Here is a 21113-nt window from a genome sequence, read left to right on the forward strand (position 1 = left end):
AGATAAGGGGGAGACATATACTGGGGCCCCCCTGTATTTAATAATAATTAGGGGAAACAAGCCTTAACATGTATGGGCTTCTTATCCCTTTACAATGAGGAGCAGTACCACCCTTATTTTTACAGATGGGAAAGATGAGGTGCAGTGAAGCTAACTGCCTGGCCCAAGGTCTCACAGAACATCTGGGTTTTATTTCTATTTTGATTCTTACTTCCCCAATCCCACGTCCTATCCACTGGATTATGCTGCTTCCCCTAAAACATGGTGCACTAATTGAAATCTTACAGAACAAGCCAGCATACAATTTCTTTTTATGATCATGTGCTAATGGAAACTGCCAGCCAAGGGGTCTGCTCTGTTCCTGAGCAGGCCAGTACAATGAAGCATACAGGAATTCTGATCTCTGAAGCACTCAGCACAGAATCTTTATGAATAAGGACGTAATGTCTGTTCGTAGGAATGGAGCTAATAGGTATCAGGGCTCATGATTAGCTCTATTACTTCAATCCAAAATGGCCTGGTAGATCTTTCTGGCTCGTCACCCCAGCAGTTCCATAAATGAACTCACCTCTCCCCAGGCAGCAGCCGGGGGCTCCACTGGTGGGTAGAATTTTGGCAAGTCCCAAGCTACCTCACTCATGAACCATTTGAAGCTCTTGCAGTTGAGATTGTTGCGAAGTTCCTTCTGAGCAGTCACATCCCCCGCGGAGAGATGCCGGTACTCAGGTCTACGCTGGTAAATGTACTCTGCGTATTCATCCATCCACACTTCAGCCACACGCTTCAAGTTCTACATAGGTAGCAGGCATGCGTGGAAGGAATGGGGAAAAAAATGTACATAAAAAACTGTCCATTCAAACTCTCTGCATTAGAATTCAGAGCAGGTCTCCTGTTTTTGCTCAGAAAGGATTTCCATTAACACAGGCGCTCTCTTGGGCTGCTCCGAGCAAGATAATTTTTAGTGTTATTCTCTACTTCCAGGGGAGTTATAGGAAAAGGTATGTTTGGTTGATGTCAAAAGAGAATCCTTGGTGGCTGGCCATTACACGTAGTTCCTTGTGGTTGTGGAAATAGCACTTACCATATTTTCCGGCGTATAAGATGACTTTCTATACTAAAAAACAACCCCCAAAAATTGGGGGTCGTCTTATACGCCGGGTATAAACAGCAGGCAGCCCAGAGCCCTCTGATTCCCGGCCGCGGCTGTGATTTAAAAGGCTCTGTGCTCCCAGCCGCAGTGGGCATCCCAGAGCCCTCTGATTCCCGGCCGCGGCTGGGATTTAAAAGGCTCTGGGCTCCCCGCCGCAGCGGGCAGCCCAGAGCCCTCTGACTCCCGGCCGCGGCTGGGATTTAAAAGGCTCTGGGCTCCCCGCCGCAGCGGGCAGCCCAGAGCCCTCTGACTCCCGGCCGCGGCTGGGATTTAAAAGGCTCTGGGCTCCCCCCCTCGGAAGGGGGGGGTCGTCTTATACGGCGAGTATAGGCCAAAACCTATGTTTTAACTGTAAAATTAGGGGGTCGTCTTATACGCCCAGTCGCCGTATACGCCGGAAAATACGGTAGCCAGAACTTGTTTTAAATACAAGTCAGAGAAGAGACAGTGATTTTAAATACCACTGGGCACTTTGAGGTCTGAGATGACAACTTCCCACTCCTTCTCTGATCCACCCTGCCACATCCTTTGTGAATGAGATCTGCAGCCCCCAGTTTTGGAAAGCATGTTTTTACAGAATTCTCTCCTCTCCACTGTTAATTCTGTTATATACAAAACTAAGAGAAACTTAACCTTGAGGCACAGGAAGTGGGAGACTACACACACTAGAGATGCAGTCCCTTCAGAACATCCCCCACTGTTTGCTTCCTGTTTACAATACAGGTATCACAGGTTTGCCTCTGACCAAGTCACTTAAAAAAAACAATAGCAAAGCCAACTCGATTTCCATACTGGCTCTAAAATGGGACTCAAGTCTTCATTTGGGAGAAAAACTCAGATATATTGATAAAATATCAAGCAGGTAACTGCACACATTGAATTTTAGTTTCAATACATTACTAAACCAGCAATTTAATCATTTCAGTGCAAGAGTTAGCTAGCATTAAATCCACAATGTAGCTATACACACCCAGTATATCCAGCGCAAAGCACCTGCTGTGCTGCCTAACATAGTGAGTACAAGATGTCATTAGTTGCCAGGCAGCAGTCAGGGAGCATTAGGCTCTCTCACTGGAATAAACTCGCTGGACTGCCGAGCACAAGTACACCTGACGTACCAATTTCAACGGAATGCACAACTGGCAGCAATGCATTTGCCATGGAGGATTAGAAGCAAAACCAGCTGAGGCAATGGCAAGCAAGTGACATTCTTATCCAGCTCCAAATACAGTCCAGCACCCTCCCTTCCCGAGGTGCCACTTTATGATCTGATTTGCCACCAACTAAATGTAAACCTTAGCCTAAATGTTCTCCAAGTCTGGTGATTCCAAGGTTTCCAGCAGGACACCCCCCCACCCTGCCCCTAATTCCCTCTGACATCCTGGAGGATGTAACAAGGAATCGGAGGATTCTAACATTACAGGGGAGATGAACAGAACACTGCATCTCTCTCTGAAGTCATTACTTTGTCACTTTAATACATTCCAAATATATAATTAGGGCACAGTCTCGTTCAAGTGAGATATGTTCTGACCCTCTGATGTAGATATAGCAGGTAGGAGCACTGTTTCTTGGTTTAGTTTTGTATCCTTTGTTTCTATTATCTTTCCCCACCAGAGGGCACTACTACTCTTTTTCAATTTACTTGGAAACCAGAGGTAGAAAACTGCAGCATACAGTGCTAAGGATGACAGGTTTCACTTTTACAAGCTGTACTAGCCAACAATCCATTACCCACCAAAAATCTACCCTTTCCTTCCTCAGTTAGGGCTTCCACTTTAATCTGCTTTAATCTGCTCCTGAGAAACGTTTTCCTGACCAATGAGATCTTTCTGTGCTTGATCTAATTCCAGATTCACTTCTGAGACATTAGACAGACATTCAGAAACTCCATTAATAGACAAACAGCTTTTTCCCACCAGGTTAGAATCCCCCTCTCCCTGGCCATCGCAAAACTGGTTAAACACTGAAAACTGCTCAGTGTAATACAACATATCAGAGTAGTAGCCATGTTAGTCTGTATCAGCAAAAACAACGAGGAGGCCTTGTGGCACCTTAGAGACTAACACATTTATTTGGGCATAAGTTTTCGTGGGCTAAAACCCACTTCATCAGAAGGTGCCACAAGGACTCCTCGTTGTTAGTGCTAAGGATGTAATCTTCCTTCTTTCTCGACTACAATACTGAAGAAATTTGACTGGACAGGCCTTTCCTATAACTTACTTCACACTGTACTGGAAGAGTATGAGGATGAAGGGGCTGTTTTTTTCTTTAAATATTAATTTCTGAAGTTTTAATAGGTTTGTAAAAATTTGCCATGTAAATATCAAACACAAAAACAATCATTACAACTTTGTTTGCAGTGTTGTAGCCGTGTTGGTGCCAGGATACTGGAGACACAAGGTGAGTGAGATGATATCTTTTGTTGGATCAACTGCTGGGGTGAACGAGCCAGAGTTAAAACACAGCTCTTCTTCAGGTCTGGGAAAGGTACAGGGTGTCACAGCTAGATACAAGGTGACAAATTATTTTGCATAAGAGAGAAAAGCGATGCAGGAGACCATTTAAGAGGAAGTAGGCAATTAACACTTCTGTAGTCACAGGACAAAGGAGGCTGGTGAGTTACCCGACTGTTGTAATCATGAAACCAGTATTTCTGATAGCATGATTTTATGAATTCAAGTTCCCAGGCTCGTCTTTTGTAGGTGATGTCCTATGACTGAAGACGTGCCAATTGCCCACTTCCTCTTAAATGGTCTCCTGAAACGTGTGTTTTACTCTTTAGGCTAAATAAACTGTAGCTGGCTGGGACACACTGAGTACCTTTCCCAGACCCGAAGAAGAGCTCTGTATAATTTCAAAAGCTTCTTTCACAAACAGAAGTTCCCACACACCTCGTGGTTCTCATATCCTTGGACCAAGACAGCAACACCACCACTGCAAAAAAACCCTGAGTGTCAGTCCGTTCCATGCCAGGGTGCCTAGTTACTACGATGGGTGCCCTAGAAATACCTCTTCTGCTTTCTTTCAGTTAGTAACGCTAGTGCTCATGCTGTCCTGTCTCCTTACCTCACTCACAGATAGTGCCTCTTGCGTTTATTCTGGTGATCACAAATTGCTGCGCTTCTCTAAGCCCTCCTCCAGAAGCATCAAATATGGACACATTCCAGTTTCCACAGCACGACACAGGTTGCATGTTTTACAATAAGTCCAAATACTCCGCAGTTGCCACCTGCATGATTAGTGTCTGTGCTTCCCTCCTGCCACCCCGCCTCCTACATTAGCAGCACGTTTGATTTACGTTTCACTGTTTGCCCCGCTGCAGGTGCTCAGCATAGGGCACAGCTGCAAAGGGGTTGCATCTGACAATGTTGCTAGTTTTATGGCTCAAATTAGCACTCATTGTGAGCCTTCCCTGCTTATTCTGAGCATGTATTCAGGCAACTCTCCAGCAGCTCACATGTTTGCCCACAGTGAAACAGGCCAGGCATTCTACTGCTTTCTCTTAGGTCAGTGCAGAATACTTAATTCTGGAGGGGCTCGGCCTCTTTCCCTTCTCCCACTCCTGTGAAAGGCAGAGTCGATCTCCGTTTACCACCTAGCATTGGGGTCTCTTTTCATCCCTGGCTACCAAATGAAGCCTGGATCAGGAGGCAAACTAGTTTCCTACCAAACACCAGCAGGAAGGTGGAAAACACCCCAGACGGGGATACTGGACACGGCTGTTGTCGCTGTGTCAAATACTCCAGATGGGGGGAAGGAGCCTCACCGATGATGACTGCTGCACTAGTAGGGGACGGCTCTGTGCAGAGTCACACACCATTCCAAATTTCTTTTTGCTATTTTAACCCCCCCCCCCAGAGAAATAAGTTGCAGCTTTGGGGGTGGCTGATGCTCACAGTAAGTGGGGCTGAGATCTACTCATTTGCTCTTTCCTATTGCTTCCTTTGCTCTTACCTTCTTCCTCCTGTACAGAGAACTCCCTGATCTGTCCAATGCCCCTTTTCCCTCCCACCTGCCTCAGAGACAGCAACCCACTCTCCTCTCCACCCACTTGTCCCTTACGTTCCTATTCCCCTTGTAGGTAGTAGAAGGGTGGTTTGCTCCATGAGGCGATGTACTTCTCTAGTAGATTGTCCTTGTCTGGTGAAGGTGTTTTTAAGTGTGTTGAAGTGTAAATCCTGGATTTCCTCCTGGGAGCATAGTCAGTGGTATCTGTGTGTGAACCTGTAGCTGTATCTACACTGCTACAATGATCAATACTCTGCACAACACGCCCTTCAAGATTCATGCCTATCAAAACATGTGGTGCACTTCATCAAGTGCACTAAACACCCCAGTAATAACTATGTGGGTGAAACGAAGCAATCACTATGCCTGGGTGAATTCACACAGAAAAGTGATAAACATCGTATCTCCCATGGGTGAATACTTTTCACAAAATGATCACACCATATCTGACCTCTCAGTCTTCATCCTCAAAGGAAACCTGCACACCACCTTCATAAAAATGAGCCTAGGAGCTTATATTAATTATATTGGAATATAATGATGAGATCCCTTTATTTAAACAGAGTATTACCATATTATGGAGTGAGAACACCTATGACATGCTATGAGGCTGAAAGGTCTTTCTATCATTGAAGCAGCACAATCACCATCCTGTACCACATTGCCCAGAATGTCTTCTAAGCTATCATGACATTGAAATTTTACACAGTGATAAAAGCATACCGTACCTTTTACTGGGATTGTATTGCCAACAGCCAGCCAAGCACACAGCCCCATAACTCCAAATGCCCTGACAATTTTGGTCAAGATCCAGAGTAGCTTCTGGTTACTATTAGATTTCCTCTCTATTGGAGGGGGCGGGGGAGAATGAATGTACCTTGCCCTAACAGAGACAAATTTGCTAAGCCAGTAGGTCTTTTTCCATCTCTAAGCATGATACAAGCTAGGGAGAGTTGAGGCTTGTGGAGTCCTCAACATGCCTGTCCCTGGGCCTCTAAAGTTGCAAAGGAAGATTATTTAGAAAAACACTTACCCTTGCCAGACTGACTCCTGTTGGAACCTTGTAAGGAACATATTTCCTGTAGATGTGACCCACTCGGGAGCAAGGGATGTCCTCCATGCGACCCCCACACATCCACACCTGTAGGATGGCAGAGAGGGACAGACACAATCGGAATTCACTTCAGTTGAAAAGCAAAACACTTTCAATATAGGAACATTTGCAGAAGCTTTGTACTTTAAAGACTGATTCAGCCTGTCCCTCAAATACTAACTTCAAACCTGATTGCTGCCTGCTCACAGTCGGGCATCTTTCAGTTTAGCCAAAGGATTAGCATATTGGCTGTAGAGATGCTCTTTAGATCCTTGGCCATCGGGTGGGAAGAAGCAAAGGACTCTTTCTGAACAGCACAGCTCTGACACACATTATTTCCCAAGTTAAGGTGGAATGGTGTATTATTGCTCATAGGGATTAAAAATTGGATCCCCATGCCAAATCCTGTGCTCTGCATCAGGCAAGAGCTCCAAAAGTAACTTGGGGGGAGAACACTATAGGTCAGATCATGTGCTACTGTGGAATTATTCACAAGCCTGCCTAAGCTTCGAACCAGAAAATACTGGCTCCCCCATGCTTTTGTACTGTCGCTGGGTATCAGAGCAAAGTCTAGGTCTAGGAGATCAATGCTGCGCTTTTAATGCAGAGACACACTCCTAGCTTCTGCAGCCCTCCAATTAGTGGAAGTCCCTGTCTGGTGAAAACAATTACATTTAAAAAAAAAAAGTAAGAGAAAGTCAATGGAACAGAGCATTAGTTGCAGAATAATGACCTGATGCTTGATTAGTGTCAAGGTGAGGCCAAGAAGTTTATTTTCCATGCAGAGACATTGATTCTGTGCCAACATCCTTTAACATCTTTCTTTCATACCTAGATTAATGCGGATGTAATCTTTTTGCCTGACTAAGTGAATGAAATAGAGTGAATGCTGCTCTCTGTACCAGTGAGTAAATGCATTCCAGTAGGGTTGAGGAATACATTTAGGGGCTTCAGCCAATCAGAGAACATCTAATCTATAAGTTAAAAATAGAATATTGTACTTTTATTAGAGGACTGGCTTCCGACTCAGTTGGCTTTAAAAGGCTTGTCTTAGCAAAGGAGGGGCAGACAAACATTTAACTACCTGACAGAGGCTCCACTAGGTACATTCCTGGTTCCTATTGATCTTCAAACAGCTGCTTCTATTTTCTCCTGCTTTCATTTAGTAGGACACACTTGACATTGTCTTGCCCTTGATTTGATACCCAAATCCCACCTCAGTACCCAAAAGCTCTATATGTGAGATACCCCATAAGTCTTCATGGGAATATGCTTCTGAATGTGTATATGATATAACTGGAATACGTTGTATGCTACATAGGCCATGTAACATCTCTCTGTAATGGTTATGATCTACTGAATACATTCCTCCTATTTGTAGGCATGTATCATTTTTGTACTTGAAGTTAGGAATATTTGCTGTGTACTTGCTCGATAACCTTAGTGAAGCATTTGGGCAGCTTCTTAAGAAAGGAATGTGCAAATTAACTGCCCAATCAAGAACCACGTAAGCCAACAATGAACTCGAAGACACCAATCCACATCGGAGCTTTCCCAGGAATGTGGCTTGGCTGGTAAGAAACTCAGTCATGCATGGACATGTGACTTGCCCATGTGGTTCCAAAACTCCATCTTGGAGCTGGACTTTGCATAGGAGAGCGGAGGGGGTCTCCACCCACAAGAGAAAGTCTATTGAAGCCTGTGGGAGACCCCTCCATTATGTCTTCAGCTGGCTAAAGAGAGAGCCTCTCCACCCCCAAGGATACCTGAAAAAAAACTGGAACAAAGGACAGTAACTACAGGGGGTGCAAGTGATTTCTGGATCCAGATTAGCAGGAGACTAGTCTGTAGAAGGAAGCTTACTGGAACTGGTGAGGTTTTATTTGTATTCAGTTTTCTTAGACATAGACTTGCGTGTTTTATTTTATTTCACTTGGTGATTAACTTTGTTCTGTCCGCTATTACTTGGAATCACTTAAATCCTATTTTCTGTACTTAATAAAATCACTTTTTACTTATTAATTAACCCAGAGTGTGTATTAATACCTGGGAGGAGGGCGCGCGCATCAGCGGGTGTAGGGGGGAGGGAAACAGCTGTGCATCTCTATCAGTGTTATAGAGGGCGAACAATTTATGAGTTTATCCAGTATAAGTTTTATACAGGGTAAAACGGATTTATTTGGTGTTTAGACCCCACTGGGAGTTGGGCATCTGAGTGGTAAAGACAGAAACACTTCTATAAGTTGCTTTCAGCTAAGTCTGCAGCTTTGGGGCACGTGGTTCAGACCCTGGGTCTATGCTGGCGCAGACTGGCGTGTCTGGCTCAGTAAGACAGGGTGCTGGAGTCCTGAGCTGGCAGGAAAAGCAGGGGCAGAAGTAGTCTTGGCACATCCCAGAAACCCCCAAGGGGTTTCTGTGATCCAACCCATCACAATATATATTACAAGATGGTGACCACTGGCCTGCAAGCTAAGGCAGCGTTATTGGTCCATGTCTTCATCATGGTTAATTTGGACTCCTGCAATTCACTGTACAATGAGTTTAGTCAACAGCTTCATGCATAGAAGGCAATTCATTAATATTCTACAGATACAATATTAAATATTTAGTAAGGGAATGAAATATTTGGCCAAGGCTGCTGCATAATTACTAGTTATAACACTAAAGTCCTTTGGAGTTTCATCTCTATCTGCTGGCCCCTAGCCATTTAATAATCATTGTCATTTCTTGTGGGTAGCTTAATGAAGTTTCATCTCTTTATATTATCACCGTTTCCTGAGACCAGAATTCCACTACCCCAGAATATTTTAATCAAATGTTTGTTGTTGTAAAGAATACAAAAAGGAATTCTGACAAACTCTGCTCTATGGATTTTTGTTCCTTTAGTATTTAATTACTGTTGTATCTTGAGAGGACAGGATAGTTACTGTAGATGAATACAGTCTGTACTGTGCTTTAATTTTTGGAGTGCTTTCAGTTGTCCTTTCTACTGGTACTATTAGAGTGCTGTTCCTTCCTCCAACTCCTGTGCAATACGAGTTACATTAGGGGCAGGTTGCAGCAGTGGCTGGAATAGGATTTCACTGCTTGGACATATCAGAATTTCTATTGACCTAGGGACCAAGAATTCAATATTATACAGTAATATTTTAAGCCCACATGATGCAGCTCTGCTATGGGGATCAGCAGATCTGCAAGGCTTTTGGGACAGAAAGCAGGATTCAATGTATGGAACTTGATTGGGAAGCAAGGACGGCTGCAGGAGCAGCGAGAGAAACCTGGAGTTTAGGAGTTCTCAGTGCAGATAGTCTGTGTAGGAGGACTGCAGAGTCTTCTGAGCCAGGGAAAGCCTGCAGAGCTCTAGTGATCAATAAGGCTGAAGGTTCCACTAAGGCCAAGAAATAATGGCACCTTGCTTCTACCTAAGGCACTACTCCTGTGGGAGGCTACACCAGCTGTGCTCTTCCTCATCCCAGGGCATTAGCATTGTGTGCAGATAAAAGGACTGCCTAACCCAAGTTTAAAATGTACAAGCAGTCTCTCCCACCCGCAGCAGCGCAGTCAAGGTTAAACTCAAGTAAATGAGTTTACCCACTTCTCATTTAGGGAATATGGCCTCCAAGACACAATTATCCTTGGACTCCTAGAACAGATCACCCACAACAACAGTAATGTAAGATTTCTCCAGCTGGACAGAAGACTGCATCCCATCTTGTCAGACACAGGTCTGGCCGTGGTGATCATGCACATGCCTGCCACATTAGATTGTTATAACTAACACATCATACTTGTGGGTGAATCCACAGGCTTTAAGGAACCTCCATTGGTTCAGAATACAGCTGCCACCTTATAATATGCAGATTGACAGGAGCACATCACTTTGGGGCTTGGATCCATGCACTATCTGCCCATGAGCTACCAAGTCCTGGTCTTCATCTTCAAGACTCTCAATGCACTGGGAGCAAGCTAGCCAAAGACACACTTCCCCTCTGGGACCACGGACTCAGGCAGCGTGCAGTCAGTAGGAATAAGATCAGCTGCCCTGGAACACCCTTGCTAGATGAGCTAAGGCAGGCCATAGATTTACAATTTTTGGATAGCACTGATACTATGGTGTGAACAGGGTGTGAGAACCTACACAGAACAGAGAAATAGGCTTAGACTGAACATCCATAGTCATTCCTAGCTCTTATACAGCACTTTTCATCAGTAGATCTCAAAGCACTTCACAAGGGTGTGAAGTATCAGTATCATTCATGTAGGAAGTCACCTGGCATCAGAGAAGATTACAATCACAGTAGAAGATATCATTACAGAAGATCAAGACGAGACAGACTATTAAGCCAAGTAAATTGCTGAAAGAACATGGAACATAGAGATAGTAATTTCTACATCCACTTTTCTGGCCACAATTTAAAATATTTGTCTGCCTGCTGACTTTTGTGCAATTGCAGCACTCTGGGAATGAAGCTGCAAGCTTTGTGAGTCTTACTGACATACCACAAGGCACTTTCAAATATATTCAGCTCAGCTTTTGGTGTCTTTTAAATATTTCGTCATTCTGTAAGTGACAATGTTGCACTCAAGAAGTACAAATCTAATTTTAAAGCATGCTTCGCATTCATTTTCATTGCTGCATTGATGTGTTTTATTAGCAAGCTTCTTTGTGTGATGACAGAATTCATTACAGCCTCCATGAAGACAATTACCAGCTCTTATCTATAAAACTGGAGGGAAGGGGGGAAAGTGTGACAGGAATCAGCAAAACATGGCTCACAGAAAGAATTAGAAAGTTAGCACTGAAGGAAAAACATATATACAGTAATCAAGGATTCGTCAAGTAATAACTGCAGGACAAAGAAATTCAAAATAGCTGTGTGCCAGCTGAGAGAATGGATGAAATCAATTACCCACGTTAGGTGGTTTTAAGTAAGGCATACAGTTAATCTGCATGAGCCATAACACTAAAAATACACCATTTTAAAATTAAGTGCTGAGTCAACTTTCCTTTCCTGTAAGGCAGGACCGTGTGCCTTCACAAGAATGTTTGTCATGATCTGTTGCCTTTTTCCATATTAAGAACAGAGATGGGATGGTTCTGTGTTTATTCTGAGTGGAACTGATATAATGTGGAGCTTCCTATCTTCCCTGGCTACCATGACAGTACATATCAAAGTTTAATTTTGATGAGATGAGCTTCAAGGTTCTAGTAGCCATCACTAAAGCTCCTTGAGGACTACAGATAAAGGCAGTCAGGGCAGCCAGTAGTTCATCTGGTGATCTAATCAGATCTCTTTCCGGAATAATGGAAATATATATTCACAACTACTGCAATCCTGGGTCTTGAGGGAAGGTGGTCTGGAATCAGGAGAACCGGGGTCAAATCCTGGCCCCAATGAAGTCAATGGGAGTTTTGCAACTGACTGCAATGGCACCAGGATTTCTCATTCCTGGCTGTGTGATCCTAGGCAGATTAACTCTACAACAGGCAATATTATCCCAGTCTTCTCTGGTAGACTAATGCCTGTTTCATTCACTAGCTGCAATTTAGAACTTCTGAAGGAATGTGATAGGAAAACAAAGTAATATTTCACCCCTTCTCCACTATCCTCATGTTATGCTAGTACATTCTCTGCCTGCTGCTCTAAGTAGCAATGTTATACAAGACTTTAGGAAAAAACAGTTCTGTTAGAGTATAATTCCAAACTATCTGGATGTACAAAGTCTACAATTTCCAGAGAACGTGGCAGAATGACCACATGCTGCCCCATGGAGAACTGGGAAGCAGCAAAGGGATCAGCCAGACCTTGGAAAGAAAGCCAACCTTCTACTATCTACAAGGGGAACAGGAACATAAGGGACAAGTGGGTGGAGAGGAGAGTGGGTTGCTGTCTCTGAGGCAGGTGGGAGGGAAAGGGGGCATTGGACAGATCAGGGAGTTCTCTATACAGGAGGAAGAAGGTAAGAGCAAAGGAAGCAATAGGAAAGAGCAAATGAGTAGATCTCAGCCCCACTTACTGTGAGCATCAGCCACCACCAAGGTTGCAACTTATTTCTCTAGAGGGGGGATTAAAAAAGCAAAAAGAAATGTGGAATGGTGTGTGACTCTGCACAGAGCCATCCCCTACTGCAGCAGTCATCATCGGTGGGGCCCCTTCCCCCACATCTGGAGTATTTGACACAGCGACAACAGCCGTGTCCAGTATCCCCTTCTGGGGTGTTTTCCACCTTCCTGCTGGTGTTTGGTAGGAAACTAGTTTGCTGCCTGATCCAGCTTCATTTGGTAGCCAGGGATGAAAAGAGACCCCAATGCTAGGTGGTAAACGGAGATCGACTCTGCCTTTCAAAGGAGTGGGAGAAGGGAAAGAGGCCGAGCCCCTCCAGAATTAAGTATTCTGCACTGACCTAAGAGAAAGCAGTAGAATGCCTGGCCTGTTTCACTGTGGGCAAACATGTGAGCTGCTGGAGAGTTGCCTGAATACATGCTCAGAATAAGCAGGGAAGGCTCACAATGAGTGCTAATTTGAGCCAAAAAACTAGCAACATTGTCAGATGCAACCCCTTTGCAGCTGTGCCCTATGCTGAGCACCTGCAGCGGGGCAAACAGTGAAACGTAAATCAAACATGCTGCTAATGTAGGAGGCGGGGTGGCAGGAGGGAAGCACAGACACTAATCATGCAGGTGGCAACTGCGGAGTATTTGGATTTATTGTAAAATATGCAACCTGTGTCGTGCTGTGGAAACTGGAATGTGTCCATATTTGATGCTTCTGGAGGAGGGTCTTAGAGAAGCGCAGCAATTTGTGATCACCAGAATAAACGCAAGAGGCACGATCTGTGAGTGAGGTAAGGAGATAAGTCAGGATGGGCACTAGAGTAGGGCCATATCTACACTTGTGAGGTCGCAGATGCAGCTGTTCGATCGCTTGTGTAGCTGCTCTATGCAGGTGAGAGAGAGCTCTCTCACTGACGGCGCTGTCCACATCGGCGCTTCTGGCCATGTAACTTACGTTGCTTGGGTGTGTGGTTTTCTCCCATCCCTGATGGCGACATAAGTTATACAGACAAAAGTGGTAGTGTAGACGTAGCCTTACTAACAAAAGAGAAGCAGAAGAGGTATTTCTAGGGCCCTCATCATTGTGATCACCAGAATGGGAATGGCTGACCCGGTGGGGGTACTGTATTATGCAAGTTAGGAAAATTTGTATCCTCGCACTCTCATTGGTGGTGGGTTGGGGAGAAAAAAAGAAGAACAGAAAACAGGAAGGGAGATCTATATATTTTTTAATGAACACTTTCCTCTTGGTTCCTGCAGGAGATTGAATATTGGGATAGACAGATGGCTCCTTGGCCTGTGTGTAGCAATTCCTGTTTGTTTTAAGGGATGGAGGAAGTCACAGGAAAAGGAGGCCAGCTAGGAAGTCAGTGGGTGATGTTTTGACTGCAACCAGGGATCTGACTGGAATGAAGGGCAACTACTTCCTGCTATTTAATATTTGTGCTTTTTTCACTATTTAAGAACAAAAATCCAGCCAACCAGTGGTGTTTTTCACCAAACAAGCACAAAAAAAGACCAGTTTCCACTCCCTTTTCCCTTATTCTACCATCACTGTGTCCATGGGCCTGCTCTAATATCTAGCCCAACAAATAAACGAATCTGTTGAAATTATAAAAATAAAAAGCATATTCTGGCGCCCCTAATAGTAAATAACCCCAAGGTCGAGACCTTAATTAAGACCCTGATTTTAAAGCTGTTTGACAATGTCCCTTTCGCCAAGAAATTTCATAGCTTCAAAATTCTATCTGCATGTCTTCTTCTTATGAACAAACCTTCTATTCTTGTAATTCCCGCACAATTATTAAATCAATGAGCCACAGATGAATGTATCAATTTATCTTAATTGCTGAAATACAGTGAGCCTCTTTCAGTTAAAACTTCATTTTCTGTCACAAAGAAAGAAAAAGGGGTCTTTGCTGAGTTTAATTAGGGTAAATTTAGCCCTTCATAAATTACCCTCTGGACTGACATAAAACACACTGCGTTTCAGAGAGAATAAGCAAACGGATGAATGAAGTAGTCTCGTTTCCTGTAGATCAAGCAGTGACACTGTCTGCTGCAGCATGAGACACACAAAGGGACTCCATAGCCACTGTCATCGCTCTTGGAAACCAGCATTTTCAAAAGGGGACCAAGAGAAAGAAGATGAATACGGCCTCTGCCCTCTCCTGCAGAGAATTACAATATTACACAATTTCATTACACAACACTGAAAGGGATAAATGGATCCAACTGTAATGGAATCTCCAAGGGGAGCTTCTCCCCCCCTCCCTCTAGTAGAGAAGACAAGAGACCTCCAATATGGCTTTATTACTTAGCCTTTTGTAAATAAACAATGAGAGGACGATATCATTTATAGTGTGGTAACTGCCAGATGAACAGAGTTTGATAGGTCTTTAAACAGCATAAAGTCATGCAGATTTGTGAAATTACTTGGTGAAAGAAACAAACAAGATATGAACGGAAGTAGGGACTCTGGCTGCCTAAGCTGAACTGTGCACTGTTTCATGGTCATTGCTGCAATCTGTTGGACCCATACTGATGCCAGGTAGTTTCTTTCAGTTGCGCCTAAGACTATAAAAATCAAAATGCTAATGCAATCTGTTAAAGGAAAATTGCAAATTAAACCATAACTGAGTTAAACGCAGATATGGGGTTGAATACCCTTTAGTGCATAAGGGGGCATTCTGTACAGAAATACATTTTAACTAACCTTTAAAAATTCATTCCCTCTGTTTATGAAATCCACTGCCACTTCCAGATTCACTGAAGATATCTCAGGATGCATCATTTCATGGCAACACAGATAACAGGAGTCTCACTGGTCGCAATGACACCACTTTTGCTCAACAAATTCATGCACCACGCAGACCTATGTCTTGGGCTCAGGCAATCAGCAATGATTAGCAGAACCTTCCCCAAGCCAGGTGAGTCATCACCATCAGCCACTTACTTTTCCAAATGTTTGGGGCTTATAAATAATGAGAGCGGTCTTAGTCTAGCTCTTAGCAGTCAGGACTCGTTGGTTAGAGACTAAACCATTCTCAACTCTGGCTTCTCTAATTCAGGACTGAAACCACCAACTGGTAAGTGTGGAGAGGTCTGCATAGCCACTGCCCATACTGTGCCCATTCTGTGAAAAGAAGCCTTCATTCATCAGAGTCTATTGATCCAACATTTTTGATGAGTTCTACAGTGAGAAAACAAAATGAAGCAAGAGTTCTGCAGATGTCAGCAAGGAGAAAACATATCAATGTGGGAGGTGAGAATTTTCACACACTTCCGTGGCTTCAGAAGAATGGAATATTATAAAAGATAGAGGTATCTCAACAGCATTAAAGCATGGCCAATAGAGTATTTCCTTATGTCATCCTCAAATGTCTACGTGTTTAACAGTCACAACTGGGATAAAAAATAGCCTCATTCACATGAAATGAGCATTGTCAGAGCCTCAAAAACATATGCACTGCTATCCTGGATTAGACCAGTTCTCCATCTAGACCAGAATCTGGCCTTTGGCAGCAGTCGGGCATTTCAGAGGAAATGCAAGAAACCTCATAGCAAGGAGAAACGTCTTCTTAATACACATCAGATCTCAGTTTGTGCCCTGAAGCATGACAGTTTATATTTATTTAGAGGTAAAAAAAATTGCAATATAACTATGTTCTTACTGTCCATATATATACCTAACCCTCTTAAGAATCCTACTAAACGCCTGTTCAGTATTTTCCAATCCAATATTACACACACACACACACACACACACACACAGAGCGCGGTTGCAAAGCCAAGCACCCAGGAGTTAGGAAATGCCAGAATTAAAGTTGCCTGTGCAATCTCAGTTCAGCCCCCTTGTGTTTATGCATTCTGTTAGTCTAATTACATGATCACATACTACTTTTTCCACAGGATCTTTGCTTCATTCAATGCAGATGATGGGCCCACTCTAGAGATGAATCAGGTTAGATCCAGGATCGGCGCAGGACGAGGGATGTGCTGCCTGCCCTTCCCGCAGCCCCCATTGGCCTGGAGCAGCAAACCGCGGCCAGTGGGAGCCGCGATCGGCCGAACCTGTGGATGCGGCAGGTAAACAAACTGGCCTGGCCCGCCAGGCTGCTTACCCTGGTGGGCCACGTGCCAAACGTTGCCGATCCCTGGGTTAGATAGTAAATGAGGCAGTCTGCAGGACTAACTGCGTCCTTTACTGAAAAAGTTGGAAGGTTCCCCTTCCTTTCATCCCCCCACTGGTTGCAAGTTCCAATCTCCTTGTCCAGCCAGTGCCATTCTCCACACTTCTCCTCGTCCAATCTCAGTGTTCTCACATTCCTCCTGCATTTCTCTCACCAGCTCCCAGTCCTCTCCCTCCCCCCCGATCTCCTCCAGTCCCAATCTACTTCCTTCCCTCTCTCCCCTGGTTCAGCTTTCGTCTCCTCTGCATTCAACACAGATGGCTTTACTCTCCAGCGGGGGGTACCATTGAGTGCACAGGAGACAGACTCCCTGCTCTCAGTTCCAGTGCAGAGCCCCATTTTGGCCTGCAGCAGCTGGTAGCAACCATTACAGGAGAAGCCCAGCTTCGCTCCTGTGGCCCTGGCCTTGAGGGAGCACTCATCTGTTCTGTGAAGATGGTACATATGCAGTGTGGTTAGCACTAGAAGAAGTGAGGGAATGGAGCATGGTCAGTGAGGATGGAATCTTTGGAAATTTTAGCTGCTAAATACCAAAAGTCTGAGACGTGTGATTTTTCAAAGGCTTCTAACTTGGCCAAATTTGTTTTCCTTGTGAAAATCCACCCAAAAAGTATATCCAGTAAATCCACCCCTCAAGTCCTGTTCCAAAGCATGGGGACACTAGAGCTTTTCAAAGAAAATGTTGCCAGACACCTGTTTTAAACAACATGGGCAAAATGTATTTTCCCCTAACCTAGTTCCTGAACGCAACTGAACTATTTCAGCTGGAATTTTCCAGAAAGCATCATCCTAAGGAAGATACCCTGGCATGGAAAATTCCAGCACAAACAGTTCAAGTTTGAAAAGTTATAAGCAACTGAAAACAGGACCTTGTAATGAGAAATGTCAAGCAACCTTACTAATAAGGTGGAACTACAAACCTCGCTTATATTGAACACTGGTCCTAAAATGGATCCTGTGGCACCCCACAGGTAATATTCTGTCACATTGCAAATTGACTATCACTAAAGCTTTGTTTTCTGTGTCTTAGCCAGTTTAATTCATGACAGCGCTATCCCTCTTACCTACTTACAGCCACCCATACCTTTCAAATGTCTTGTTATATATACACAAGAGATAACTTGTGCTCCATGCCTCAGAGAGCTGCTTAGTTTTCAAGATCTTTTCAAAGCAAAAGTAATTTTCAGAGAACATAGCTCACCTTAAAGGATATTTCATACTGTTCTCCTCCCCATATCTCCAGACCTGCATCATACCCTCCCAGCTCCCAGAACCACTTTCTATCGACTGCAAACAATCCTCCAGCCATTACAGGAGACCTTAAGGAAAAACCAGACTCCGTATTACAAACATATTCAAGATACAGCGTTCCAGCTGAACATTAAGAAAAACAAGATACCATTAATATTTCTCTTACCACCCACTCCTAGTGCCTCTGCACCTCTGTCAGAGCATCTACCAGTTGTCCTTGCTTTACAACCCTTTCCCACTCCTTGCAACCCAGGAGGATTGGACAGGGCTCCCTTCGGAACCAGTCAACGCCACTCCTCATATTGGCTACTTGGTTCACTGTTGAGTGACACAAGGAATTCCCTCTTCTGGAGGGACCCCCAACATGTTACATATGCAGTCCTCCTTGCCCTGCCAGCTTGGGAAGCAAGAGACTGGAAATCAAGTTTCCTAGCATGATTGCTAAGTTATTGGGCTTGCAATCAAAAGGTGGATCTTCAGTTTTTTGATGCAGAAATTTGACACAATTCTATTGCCCTTTACGGCTGGCAGGCACAGCACAACAAAACAGTTTGATCCCAAATGATTGTTTCTGTAATCCACAACAATCATCAAAATTGGTCTAATTATTCTACGGGGTTTTACCTGAGAATGACATATGAGCTATTTGTTAGTTGTTAGTATCCCTAATGTCATGTCACAAACTTATGTTCCAAGGATCTTGGTATCAGATGACTATATTAGACATTCCAATTTTCATTAACTAAACTTCTGCAGAGACTAGGTCTCCAAAATGTGTCCAGAGTTCTTGGTCTAAATGAAACGTATTACCCAACAAAATAAATAGCTGCTAGCGGAGGGTGGCTTACCACCAACTTGTGACTCCCAGTACAAACAAGGCATAAACAACCTTATAACAGGGCACCTTTCGTTAGCCATCTATCATCACTCTGCATTTCAACAACTTACTCAAAGGGATCACTAGGATCAGGTTTCTGTAATTCAGGAGGGATAGGGATCCGCTTGTAATACATCTCCCAGTCAAATGCCCCTCGCATCGCATCTCCAGCTTGGGTCTCATATCCAAAGTGGTCATGGTCAATTACGTCAATCATCGGGCACACAATAGTCTTGCGGTTCCGAGCAATGCGGTCTGAGGATCACAGAGAAAAAGTTAGCAAGCATGTAGCTAGTGGCCCCTTTCACCAGTAGTTACAAGGAAAGTATCTACAAGTATGAAGCCAATATTAAAACAAGAGCCGACTATCTCATCACTACAGAACAACCACCATACAACTAGTTATAATTCTAATACCAAAGTCCAACTTTAATGTACCACTAAACACCTTCAGATCTAGAGAAGCTGTCTCATTACAGAATGGGTGATTTTTCTGCTTTGTTGTTTTTATTTTTTCCTTAAAAACTGCATGTCAGTTCAGTATATTTGAGCACGAGGAACCAATTATATTGGCCAGAATTAGGTTAGAATTCTATTTTCCATGTAATGTGCATCTCAGTTCTGACCTGTGCTATCGCTTCCCCTCAAACTAAAAGGGCAAGTCTGCATTGCAATCATAGGATGAAACTGCAGCTTTTGTAGCCACACCTGAGCTAGCTTTAATCTAGCCAGCTTGGGCACAGGTGGCAGTGAAGATACAGCAACACAGGTGTCAGCATGAGCTAGCCAATGAAGTAATTACCCAGGGTTCTGGGTGAGCACGTACAGCCCATGTTGAAACCCACACTGCTGCAGCTTCACTGCTACCGTTACCTGAGCTAGCCAGGTATATCTATATGAGCTGCAGTTGCATCGCATGACTGCAGAGTAAACACATCCCAAATCTTTTCTTGGACAGAGGCTCCATGTTACACCAGATAATGGTGTGATATGTATTTATGACATCAACCAATTCTTTATCCTAAGTTATATCTACATGATACAGAAAAATTAGGCACTCGCTCCAGTAATAGCCACCCTATGGTTTGAGAGAAAAACGGAACACATTCCAAATGGAAACAAAAAACCTAAATATCTCCCCACCCTTCTCAGTGGTTCCCTGCCACTTAAAATGCCAGATGAAACAGACGGACTTGCATGTTCTAAGGACTTCGCAGAATCCACAAAACTCATTTTAACAAGTGACCTGGATGTGACCCCCTTCTGCACTGGTTGAAAGCTAGTGCAATAACCCATTATGCCACCTAACCCCAATAAGCTTTGAAGTGTCGTGCCAGAATCTGGCAGGAAGTGATTCAGACTAATGGCATAACTAATCTTGGCAGGCTCTAGAAACGTACATCTGTGCCTCCCCTCAATCTTTAATTCCAGCTGGAAAATACTGAGACAGGATTAGTTCCAACCTAGACATCTGGAACTTCTTCAATATTCATTTTAACAACAAGTTTTCTTAACTAAAAGTTAACTTTAAGAACCAAAGTGACAGATAATATATTTTAGATTCCAAGGAACATTTGGAACAAAAATGTTTTATGTTTTTAAACTGAAGCATACTGTACATGTTCTCATTTAAAAGGCATTTGGACTACTTTTGTTTCCATTCCCTGGGGCTCAGGAAGTCGCAAATGTTTTACACCATGCAGAATTAATACCAGACACACAAATTGACAGGCTGTGAAAGTAACAGCATTGCTCTATGAGAACCCAGCAGACAATTTTTCATTTCAGCTTGTGACTGCATTTTTCTTCACCTCTTGGTGTGTATTGTCATTATTTGCTAGACAAATGCCAAGTTTCACCCCAGAGGTGGCTGCATTCCAATGGCACATATGTCACTTGAAATAGGCTTGTAGAGCAGTCTGATATTCTTCAGGATTAAAGATGCTACATAAACAAACAGCACTGCAGCCTTAAGTAAACTGGATACTCCCAGATGCCCACTGGAAGTCATGTGGCTGATTTAGTGAGCACAGTCCTTCTGGTCCTACAAGTGTCCTGAGTCCAAATCCTGGCACATGCAAAAAACCCAGGTTGAGTGGTCTCATCCCACTTTGTATCTGGGCATTGCACAAAACTAACTTGCAGTTCGGCACAAGTAGTCTCTCATCTAAAAGTAGGTCCAGAATTAGATTAGTAGGGGAGTGGGGTGCTGCAGGTCAGAATTAAGATGCACAGGAAAAAAAGCCAGTTCCCTTGAAAAAAAGAGAACATTGTTCATTTAATAAGATACATGCAGACGAATTTACTTTATGAAACAGCAATCCTGTTAGAGACTATTTTAGAGTCCACTTTGTAAAGGATCACACACATTCTAGGTGTACATTGCAGCAGTTCATATTATCCACAAAAAATGACTTTCCACATGCTTGCAGATTAAATATATTTCCATAGAAACAGTCAAGAGCTATTTAAAAACTACAAGC

The 21113-nt window shown here is 43.6% G+C and overlaps 1 protein-coding gene across 1 annotated transcript in view; it reads right to left on the reverse strand.

Moving 5' to 3' along the window:
• Positions 1-21113, reverse strand: part of GALNT10 (polypeptide N-acetylgalactosaminyltransferase 10) — a 121197-nt gene that overhangs the window by 9138 nt on the left and 90946 nt on the right. The window contains exons 6-9 of the mRNA XM_039485196.1: positions 18702-18885; positions 17704-17821; positions 6195-6302; positions 569-790 (exon numbers count right to left, since the gene is read on the reverse strand). Coding sequence (XP_039341130.1) covers positions 569-790; positions 6195-6302; positions 17704-17821; positions 18702-18885 — 632 coding nt within the window. The remainder of the gene's footprint in view (positions 1-568; positions 791-6194; positions 6303-17703; positions 17822-18701; positions 18886-21113) is intronic.

This window comes from Mauremys reevesii, linkage group 8 (genome assembly GCF_016161935.1).
Source record: "Mauremys reevesii isolate NIE-2019 linkage group 8, ASM1616193v1, whole genome shotgun sequence".
Taxonomy (NCBI): domain Eukaryota; kingdom Metazoa; phylum Chordata; order Testudines; family Geoemydidae; genus Mauremys; species Mauremys reevesii.